Source organism: Diabrotica undecimpunctata, chromosome 9, assembly GCF_040954645.1.
Source record: "Diabrotica undecimpunctata isolate CICGRU chromosome 9, icDiaUnde3, whole genome shotgun sequence".
Lineage (NCBI taxonomy): Eukaryota > Metazoa > Arthropoda > Insecta > Coleoptera > Chrysomelidae > Diabrotica > Diabrotica undecimpunctata.
In genome coordinates this window covers 39381319-39393341 of record NC_092811.1, presented here as the reverse complement: position 1 = coordinate 39393341, position 12023 = coordinate 39381319, and the positions used below count along the sequence as shown (strand labels likewise).

General features: G+C 33.4%; 1 protein-coding gene across 1 annotated transcript in view; it reads left to right on the top strand.

Annotated features, from left to right (window-relative positions):
* LOC140450543 (trypsin-1) overlaps positions 1-2740 on the top strand; it is a 31968-nt gene extending 29228 nt beyond the window's left edge. The window contains exon 6 of the mRNA XM_072544199.1: positions 2459-2740. Within this exon, the coding sequence (XP_072400300.1) occupies positions 2459-2626 (168 nt within the window). The 3' untranslated portion in view covers positions 2627-2740. The remainder of the gene's footprint in view (positions 1-2458) is intronic.
* The last annotated feature ends 9283 nt before the right edge of the window (positions 2741-12023 follow it).

Sequence of the window (12023 nt, the reverse complement as noted above, 5' to 3'; positions counted from 1 at the left end):
TTGTTTTGTAGAGTTTTATTTTTGTATTTCTTGATATAATTGTGGATTTAAAGAGGAGATTAAGCCCAAAATAGCATCTGTAGGCCGTGCAAATTCTATGGTTGATCTCTGCGGTAGTATTATTTTCAGTGTTAAAGCCAGTTGTTTATTTTTCAGTTGTCTTTCAGTTGTCTTATTGGCAGCCCCTATTGGCTGCCAGGCTAATTTTTTCAAGCCCGCGATAAGCGTTTGGCGATGTTTTTCCTATAGGGGGGGATGGTCGGCTCGCTCGATTTTAATCTGGCAAACATCGGGCCATAAAAGGGCCATACGCTGCTGGTCTGTTGCTTTCCGGATCGGAACGGGGAGGAACAGACCAGCAGGACTAGGTCGGTTTTCGGATGACGGGGGTTGGTTACATGATGATTGAAGCCACCCAACCGGGCATCGCCCGGCCTACACACTAAAAGAGGTTATGGCTCGATTCTGATCGCTCCCAGGTATACAAATTCATTCACTGCTTCAATGACGTCGTTTTCTATAACAAGTTGTCGTAGGATTTGTGGTTGCGTACTTATTTTCATATACTTCGTTTTTTGTTGTTTATCATTAAACCCATTTTTGTAGCTAATTTTTTTAAGGCTACATACGTCTCTCGTACAGCGTTTTCAGTTCTCCTAACAATATCGATATCATCAGCATAGGCTAGGATTTGCACTGATTTATTATATATTAAATAAAAGGTTGTGACTTGTGACATACGTGTTACTTTTTCCAGAGCCAGATAGACAGTATACAGGAGAGAGGGTCTCCCTGGCGCAGCCCGTTATTTGTTTTAAAAGGTTTAGACAGTTCCCCCTGAATTCGTACTGTACATTCAACTTTTTCAAGAGTTAGTTTTGTTACATTTACCAAATGATTTGGTATTCCTAACTTTTTTATTGCTTTGAATATTTCTCTTCTATTCACATAGTCGTAGGCTGTTTTGTAGTCTATAAATATGTGATGAGTATCAATGCCATATTCCAGTGTTTTTTTCAAAATTTGTTTCAAGGTTGCAATCTGATGAATTGTCGATTTATTACCTCTGAAACCAGCCTCGTATTTTCTTACTATCCGTTCTGCATATGGTAAATTGCGGTGACATAGTACTGTGGAAAATATTTTATACGCTGCATTTAGAAGCGTAATTTCTCTGTAATTAGAGCATTTAAAGATATCTCCTTTTTTGTGAATGGTGCAAAGTATTTCAATATTCCAATCATTGGGAAGGGATTTCTGTGTCCATATTTCATTTATGAGCTGTTGTAACGCTATTATGGTATCATAGCCACCTTCTTTATATAGTTCAGCTGGAAGATTATCTATTCCGGGTGATTTGTTTCTGGCTTGTTTTTAACTGCATCTTTAACTTCAAGAAACGTTGATCGTTCCTCTTCCCTCTCGTCTGTTCCCCTTATCCCATCTTTTTCGTCTTCCAGGTTTTCTACTTTCTCTATATTAAGTGCCTGGTTAAAGTATTCCACCCATCTATTCAATAGATCTTTTATTGTTGTTAATAGGTCGCCACTCTGACTTCTGCATTGTTTTGTTTTTGCCTTGAATTCTTTTCTGTTGATGTTAACCTTCTTATAAAATGCTCTGAATTTTTTCTCTCTATTGTTTCGTTTTTTTCTTTTGTGTATCCTCTTTTCTTCTGTTCTCTTTGTTTGGTATTTCTCTATAGTTTTTCTAGTTCGTCGGGTGAGCATCTTTCTGTAGGCTTCATTTTTTTCTTTTGTTGCATTCTTGCATTCATCGTCAAACCAGTGATTTTTACAGGCACAAATTTATGTTCCTATTTCATCTTTCGCTGCTGCTTCAATGTCTTCCTTTATTCTGGTCCAGTAGGAGTCTGTATCTGTCTGGCCTTCTTCATTTACATTTTGATTCCTTAGTCTGTTGGTGATGTTTTCCAAGTACCTTTTTGCAATTTTCGCATCTCTCAGCTTTTGAGAGAGTCGTTTATCAGTCGTAATACATTATCGCTACTGATGTTGTGTAGGCTATGCTTTCCTATCATGGGCATGAAAACTCGCTCTCGTTCTGTTCTTGCTTTCATGTCACCTAATACAATCTCATTGTTATTTCTGGGACATCTCCTGTAAGCTTGCTCTAGGTCTTCGAAGAACTGTTTTTTTATATCCTCTAGTTTGTCATCAGTTGGAGATTGTGCATTGATCAAACTGTAAATATAAAATTTCCCTTTCAAGCGCAAATAGCACATTTTTTGACTATAGGCTTTAAAGTCAACGATAGGGCCTTTTGTTCTTCGGTTTACGTACAACAAATTCCAACCCATCCATGTGTTGGCTTTCATTGCAGCTATAATATTTTGGAATGGTTTCTCTTGTCAAGTCAGAATTAAAACATCTACTGAGTGTGTTCATCTCGAAGAATATCTATCAATCTTTGACTATAACATTTTTAAATATTTTAGGGTGACAGTGGCGGTCCCTTAATGCTAGATATGGATCATTCAGAAGACCAAACAATGGTCATTGGTGTGGTGTCGACCGGAATAGGGTGTGCCAGACCCTATTTACCTGGACTTTATACCAGAGTTTCTGACTATATTTCTTGGATTGAAGAAGTCGTACAGAAATAAATCAACTGATCTGTGATAATTTGTGATATAAAATCTAAGATTGAAATATTTATATTTAGCATTTATTTATTGTTATTTGGTTTTTAATGTTGAACTATTTTATGTAATTTTCTTTTGTCGCTGGATTTACTGTATATATTAATATACATTATAATTTATAAAGTTTATAATATTTACTTACTTAATTGTTAAATTTTTGTTTCGCAGATTGTTGACCAAAGATTGTAGTAAATTTGTTAAATAAATTAATTTGTAGTAAGATTATATATTTTATAGAAACAGACAAATAAATCAATAGAATGACAATTTAAATTCTAATTTTAATACAACAATAATGTAGGAGAGAGTGGTCCACAGTGAGACGGTTTTTAGTCATTGGAGATTTTTTCACAACTTTTTCTATTTATATTGAAAACATACAAATAATCCTGTAAATTGGTCTTTATTTTACAAAAATACACAACAGAAATATATTTGAACTTAAAAACATAAGTCGTAAAAAAAATTCTTTTTGACGTTGCAAAGTGTCTCACCGTGTCCCACGGTGGTCCACACTGAGACACACAGTGGTCCACAACGAGACATCGTTCATTGAACATGTAGTGCGCCAAAATCACTTCGAACTAAACACAATTATTTTCCCTCTTTGTTGTTCCATATAACACTGGTACAGGTAAAATCATCACTATGTCTTGCGATAAAATACTAGCAACTTCAGGAACATTTGGATAAAAGAACTTGTTCGATTTATTTTTTCTTCTCAGATAATTGATCTCATATTCGAAATCATCGGAAAGATTAGTCAAAATTTTGCCAACAAAATATTTTACTGACTTTTTGCTTGTGAACTTTACAAGAACATAGTCATCAATGACTGCATTTCTATCCAGTTCTTCGAATCCTGTTATTGGAGCATCAAGGTCGGCATCATATTCAGATGAGCTGTTCAGGGATTCTACTTCGTCACTTGAAAAAGTATTTTCGGATTCGATAAATCGTTTTTTTACTGTCTTAGCTCTAGCTTTGCGTTTTTCGGCGTTCTTTGTTTGAAGTTCAATTTTTTCTGGAGTATCTGTTGAAATGAAACTTCCTCCGCGTTTTCTGTTCTGCTCTCGTTTTCTTGGAGCGGCTTTGGGGTAGCCTCGAAACTCTTGAGGGCTTGAAAACGATTTTGTTGTCATGACGGTTGCTTCAGAATCATGGTCAATAGTAAGTGTTGTTATCACAGTATCAAGATTCGAAGTAGAATCCCCATGTTTGTCATTTGTGCAGGAATCTGAAACTAGAGATTCGACAGTACCATTTGAAGATGTTGACTGTTCAGGCCGGTCTGTGACGGAACTAGGAAGAAAATCTTCTTCTGCAAAAACAACCGGATCATAAGGGCAAATACCCGATTTACGGAATCCTGATTATATATATATTAATCGGACTCATTGAATGCTGAAATGCACTCGTAATACATTCTGGTATATCGTATATGGTTATTGAAACTCCGGGGTGATGCATGAGCCAAGAGTCGACAGCTCTGTTATAGTGTGCCTTAAATGAACAATAAACGCCAACATCTAATGGTTGTAGTTTATTATTGCAATGGTGAGGAAAGGTTAAAATAGTCACCCCATTGGATTTGGCCAAATCCACACATTCAATTGAAAGATGACTTTTGTGGTTATCGAACAACAGGAATGTTGTATTTTCGATTGAGGAATTTGTATGGTTTATGAAATGACGTATAACTTCTACAAAGAACTCGCTGTTCATCCAGCCCGAAAGTGTTGCAAGTCCCAAACTACCAGTTGGCGCATTACGAAGCATATGCAGTTTAAAATAAGCCATAGGAAATATAATCACTGGTGGAATCGTGTTTCCTGAAGCACTTATGAAGCAGCAGGTCGTTACTAAAGACCCTCTTTCGGCACTATTTACTTGACTCACTTGTTTAACTCCTTTGCAAGCGATCACTTTTTTTTGGTTTCTGCACAGTTGTCGTCCCAGTTTCATCTAGATTCCATATTCTAGAGCCATCGGCAAAGCTTTCGTGCCTGCTCAAGACATTGTGCAATTTATCAAAGAAAATTGACACATTATATTTATTGAAAAATGTAGCACGCGAGAGACTACATCCTTCTGGTTGTCTGATGCTCAAGTTAGGTGATCGTTTTAAAAATCCTCTCATCCATTCTAAGCTGGCAGCTCTAATATCTGACCAATTATTCTTAATCTGAATATTATCTTTTTGAGCCATTTCGTATGCTAAACGGAGACATCCAAGATTTGTTAGGCCATAGTTCATTTTTGAGCACATTCCGAGGTATTCTGCCAGTGCAAATTCCTGTTCTTTCGACATAATTTGGCGGCATTCATAGAAAGGTCTAATTTTCACTTCGGTATCAGGGTTATTCCTTTGTTTTTTTACGTATCTGAAATAGAAAGATGATTATTTATTGAAAAAATAAAATCTTTTACGCGAAACCTAATCTACCGTGACACACCCTTGAGTTCTGGTGCTTTTCGCAATGAAATCCCTTCTTTTGTGACTAATTTCACGGCTTCTCTCATTTGACTGTCAGAAAAAAAGCAATGTTAGTCTTTCTTTTTTTATTCCTTGCCATGATCTACAAAAATAAGAAACAAATAGTATGAGTTTGTATTATCGAACTAACGTCCTCGATGGGGTACAGTAAGACGCGTCTCAGTCTGCCCCAATAAGGATTGTCTCACTGTACCCCACAGGTACAATTTCTCCAAGGTGTGATATTTTTTCTAAATTCGATAAAATAAAAGCAATATCGCTAAGAAACTACATGCAAAAATACCTAAGCTTTACTTACCACCAATATCAAAGTACTAACTCAATTTACAGCCGAATAATATCAGTCGATGTGAGGAACAATACAATTACTTTCGGGAGCAAAAATCACACTACCACCTGACACGCAAAAACGAACAAGCGAACTCAGGCTAAGATTTGCCGGTAAACTCTACGTGTCGAGACAACTTTACGGTGGGGATAGCGTGCAAAGCGCTGTTGATATGTCCTCAGAAAATGCATTGTCTCACTGTGGAACGTGTCTCACTGTGGACCACTCTCCCCTACAATAGTACTTGACACAAAATTAACACAAATTCAAGTATTTAACTCAATAGAACATATCATGGGCATACTGGGAAAATCCACTAACTCACAAAAGTAAAGTTTTGTGAAAAACGCATTTAAACATTATTAAACCTCAAGAAAGTAGAAATCCAAAGATTTCTATTGACGAAACCAAAACCAGATTTTTGCTTTAATCTGTACCTTCTAAGAGATGCAAGGTGATAAATAAAATAACTATACTGTCCATGTAAAAAGTTTATTAAACAATAATTATTAGCCTGAGAAACTGAGAATATTAATTAAACACATGTGTAACCGTTTTTTACATTAGAGAACATAGACATAACCTTAAAACTGAATTCTCCTTTTTCTTATATCTTGAATATTACATTAGTCCGGGAGCTTGTATTAACACTCCCACTTATTCAAGATTTGAATGCAAAGACCTAATGCAAAAGACCTGAAATCAAAGACCTAATACAAATTAACAAATGCATAGTTTAAATTGACAAATTTAACGTATTCAATAAATTGTTAGAAACTGTCTTTGACAATGCTTTTGTGAACAAGTCCGCTAACTGATTACTTGTATTGACATAGCCTACACAGATATTCTTGTTTTCACATTCATCTGGAATAAAGTGAACCTTAATATCAATATGCTTTGTTCTGCTATGAAATTGTGCCTGTGTTAGCTTAATGGCTCTTTTAAAAAATGTCTAAGCCATAAAGCTTCTCTAACACCAAAAGCCAAGGACACATATTCGGCCTCTGTCGTTGACTGTGCTACTATGTTCTGTTTTTGGCTCTTCCAGGTAATAGGACCATTGCCTAGTATAAATACATATCCGCTAGTAGATTTTCTTTTATCCAGACAGCCAGCATAGTCTGCATCAGTGTAGCCTATTACCTTGATTTGTGTAGTTTTTCTGTACACAATTTTATAATGAGCAGTATATTTCAGATATCTAAAAATTCGTTTTACTGCTTTCCAATGTTCATCACTCCAAGCATTAAAGAATCTGCTCACCTGTTTAACTGCAAAGGTAATATCTGGGCGACTGGTGGTTGCCAGAAAGATTAGTGAACCAACAGCCTCACGATATGGCAAAAATTTATTAGAGTTTAAAATATTTCCTTTAGACAAAAGTACACTAGGCTGTGCAGGAATCTTTAATGGGTTAGCATTAGTCACATTAAATTTAACAAGAGGTTTTTCTATATAATTATGTTAATGAATAGCAATTGTACCTGCACTAAGATCTTGTTCAATCTCAAGTCCAACAAAATGTAATTTACTATTTAAATTTACAGTTATTTTAAATATTTGCTTTACAGTTTCTAAAAGTTCATTAATAGCTCTTTCTGATTTTGACATGACAAGTCATCATCAATATAAATTGCTAAATAAGTTTCAGAATTTGCAAAATTACCAACAAAAACACATTGATCACTTTTTAATTGGCTAAAGTCAAATTTGTTAAGAAAGGATATAAACTTCTGGTTCCAGCATCGTGGTGATTGCTTAAGTCCATATAAGCTTTTATTCAATTTACACACTAAGTTGTGTCATTTCTTACTTTTAAAACTAGTTGGCTGCTTCATATACACACACTATGGTAGGTCATTATATAAGAACGCAGTCTGTACATCAAAATTAGCAAGTCTAAGGTCCTTTTTCACTGCTAACGATAGCAAAATCCGCACTGAGTCATACCGCACAACCGGCGCGAAAGTGTCTTCGTAGTCTATTCAACGTTCTTACATAAAACCGCGTGCAACCAGATGTGCTTTATAACGAACAGGATTACCGTCTGAGTCAGTCTTAATACGATAAACCCACTTATTGTCTATTACTTTTGCACCATTGGGAAATTTCACCAAGTCCCATGTGTTATTAAACTTGAGGGCATCTATTTTCTCCTGCATTGCTTGTTGCCACTTGCTAAAGTCCTCACACTTTATTGCACTTTCATAACTTATGGGTTCAAGTATGTCACAGTAGTTTGTTACACCATAATAGTCAGGCTTAGACAGCGTATTTCTGTTGCGTAGCTGTCTATCATTAACATTATCATCATTGGTATTATAGAACAGATTACAATCAAAATCCTTATCATCATGATTTGTTGCTTGAGACCTACTACCTTGTGACATGTCTAAACTCTCTTCATTGTCACTTTCTTGAATATTGTACATATCATCATTGTCTCTTTCTTCATTATCATCTAAGAGTTCAAATTTTAATCTAAAGTTTTCCTTCTTATGTTTAATTGTTTCATCTTCATTAAAATTTACATTGCAGCTCACTTCAATTTTTCTCTTCTCACAATTCCAAAGTCTATAATTTGAGAATATCCATCATATCCAACGAACAATAATTTTCTTGATTTTGAATCAAACTTCTTACGAAACTGTGATGGTATCAACATGTAAGCTGTACTGCCAAAAACTCTGATGTGCTTTAGATTTTAGTATGTATGTACCCTGTATATATATATATATATATATATATATATATATACAGGGCGGTAAATCGTCAAACGGGCCATAGGAAACCGAGTGGAAAATTCTAAATTGTTGAATTCCTGCTTCCCTAATTATTTTACACCAAAAGTCAAGAAAAACTATTTGTAGAGGACTGAAATATGTATCAAAAACAAGTGTTAAAATTGTTCTACGAATTAAACGTATTCCAAAATTTTTCAGGCCACCCCTTAAAGTCAGGCCACACGCTGTGCAAGAATGTGTATGACATGTTGCGTTTGGTCATATTGATGTTTCTGATATTTGACAATATTTGAATTGCAAAAATGTTTATTTTGTGATTTATTGTTTAAAAAATAATAAATTTGGGGAGAGAGTAGCAATAATAAAAATGTTTTATTCAGACAATAGTGCGCGAATTGTCAGTTCTTTATTTAGCGTAAGATATCGCAATAAACCAATTCCAAGTCATTCAACAATTCAAAGGATTTTAAAAAATTTTGAAAATACTGGGACTGTGATTTCTAATTGTACCTGTACAAACAATATTGCTGAGGTACCTAGAAATTTAGAAAATCAAAATGAAATAAATGTATTAACAGCAGTTGTAGAAAACCCTAAAATAAGTTCTCGGACCATTGCAGACCAGTCCACGGTCTTAAAAATTTTGAAAATGAATAATTCCCGTTCATATAAATTTCAGTGTCATCAAGAACTAAGAAAATGAGATGTTGAGTGACGAGCGGAGTGTTTGTTATGAAATTTTAGAGAGGGCTAATGCAGACAGACAATTTAAAAAAAAAACATTTTGTTTAGTGATGAATGTACATTTACATTCAATAATAAACCAAATGTTCAAAATTAAAGGATTTGGTCGACAGGAAAGCCTGACGATATTATTGAAAGCCATATCCAATATCGTCGAAAAATAAATGTCTGGTTAGGAATATTTAAACACGATATTATTGGACCATTTTTCTATGAAGAAAATTTAAATTCAAAAATGTTTTTAGACTTGCTACAAGAAGTGATTTTACCAAGACTTGCAAAAATAGCTCCAAATGAAGAAGACATTTGGTTTCAAATAGTTAATTTAAAATGTGATTTTCATCACAATCTCAATCAATAATTGTGGTTTATTTCCATAAAGACATAGTATTTAGCTTAACCATGCTACATGAAAGTACACTGAAAGACAAAAACAGTGGCGACCCTATAAATTGCCAAAAATAAAAATTCGAGCAGTACACGCAGTAGTTCCATTTGGTTCATTTATTGAGACAATTTTGACTTTATGCATGATAATAAGAAATATTAATTTAATGAATATGAATTAAAAATCGTAACAAATTACTTAAGGGGAAATAGGGATTAATACTCTAGAATGGACAACCTGGAGCCTTATCTGAATATCATCGAACATCTTTGGGATAAACTTCATCGTAGGATTAGAAGTCAAACAGGCCAGGAAGAAAGAAGAAGAAGCTTCGTGAAAAAGCATGTATTTATTTAAAATTTGTTCCTTTTCCCTAAATCGTATGCAAACGGTTATTGATGTTTTAGGGCATAATACCCGATATAAGACAATGTTGTTCAAGTTCACCCTTAATTTTTGTAATTCGTTTCGATATTACACTATTTTCTTTTGTAGCCTTTTAATTAAATAAATTATGCTAAATAATCAAGCAGTAATGACCATTTTTTGTATTAAAAATAAAAAGATGTTGAGTATACAATATAAAACAGTGCATAAAACTTCTAATGAATTTTTATATTTGGAAATTTATAGGGTGGCCACTTTTTTGCCTGTCAATGTAGTTTCAGAACCTTGATTTACATTTATATTTATACAGTAGTATACAGAACTTACAGAAAATACATAACTTAATGTCTTAATGTTATTGCAGTCTAGTAACTCCTTCTACAGAAACTTAATAAACTAAAGGTCTATCAAGATACTGTAAGAGCAGGTAATTTCAAAACTATAGTGGATTTACAAAAAATGCCAACTTACGCAAAAAATCAATTGCCAACTATATTTTCAGAATACAAAAATCAAAACTGATGGTTTCAAATCACCACACAGCTGTATACTAAAACGTGGTACTAATTACTACTATAAATACTATAGAAGAATCTGTTATTATTTTGGTTTCTCATTATTATATGGTACTTAACCACGATTGATTGTAATGAGTAGACTTCGGCAAATATGCATATTGCATATTTTGCATATTGTGCATATTTTATGCAAATATTTCATATTTTGGCATATTTGTATAAAAGTTTGCATAAAGTGCATAAAAGTTCAGATTTTTATACTGTATTTGAAAATTTTTAAACATACCAATTTATTTCAATTCTTGTATAAAATTTTGTAGTCATTTTAATCAAGAAATGATCTAAGTACGTAATCTCTACAGGTACAAAACATTTACAATTTCAAAGAAGATCAATTTAAGTAGCCCTCAACATTCTTAGAAAGTCTCGGTCACTGAGGCATTCAGTTATTGGATAATCGCTAAGGGTTCGCTCATTTGCATTTTATGATCTAATCCCCAAATCTATCTACAATTTATTGTATCTTAACAGCAGGTAAACGGCTAATAGTTTTGTTCCTAATTTAGGGATTTTCCAAAATCTCCCAGTTTATTGAATTAGGTACCTATACATTTCTAATTTGATGTTCAGATTTGTAAATCATTTTTGTTTTGATATTCAAAGCGTAAACACTCGTTGTGCGTAACAAAAAGGAAGATTGTGATTTTATAATGCCTAAAACAACCAGTGCTTCAACTTGGATTAAACCTTATAAAGAGCTGTCTATGGATATGGGAAAAATCTACTGTTCAGTCTGTGGCAAAATTGTAAGTATCTAATATTTTCTATTAAATATCTAATATTTCATACATACAGGGTGTTTCCAAATGACACTTACAACGTTTGACTGTAGATACTTCTCGAAAAATTGAACAAAACGATATAGTTAATGAGGGGTCAAACTTATTTACTTTTCGAGATACAGGGTGTTAAAATTAAAAAAAATTAAATTCTTTTAGTTAATAACAACAATAACTTTAAAACCAATAAACGTATTTACTTGAAATTTAGTACTCGTAGGTTGTTTTTAAATGAAAAATAGCTTCCTTTAGTGAGAAAAAATTGTCCATGGTACAATACAATGGTGTGTATTTAGAAAAAATTTTCACCTTTACTTTTTTTTATGAAGTCAGCTATTCTAAAACACAATTATTTTTATTGTAATTGAATTAACAAAAAAAAAACTTTTGTTGAATTTTAAAATAAGTTATATGATGTACTAATGGTTAGTAACAAAAACTAATTTGTGGATTAATACTGCATTTAAAACACTTAGCGAGTGTTTTTTTTTCCAAACCAGTTATTTGATTAACCAAAAACACCTTGTATATTTTTATATTTTAAAGGTTGGGTTAAAATAAAGGTTTTTATTTTTATTTATAGATAGCATGTGAGAAGAAATTTCAGATAGACCAACATGTGAGAACTGCTTCACACATTGCAAAAAAAGGAAAAATAGGAGGAAAACATCAAACTTCAATGGCTAAATGTTTCCAATCTACTTAAAAAAAATTAGATGAGCAAGAAACTTTTAATGAAGACTTGTGTCGCGCATTAGTGTCTGCAAACATACCTCTTTCAAAATTAGCAAATGTAAATTTTAGTTCGTTTCTAAAAAAATATTGCAAACTTAATGTTCCAAGTGATCGGTCTCTAAGAAGAAATAATGTGAACGGGCTATACTCGTCGGTGTTAATTAATATTAAGGAA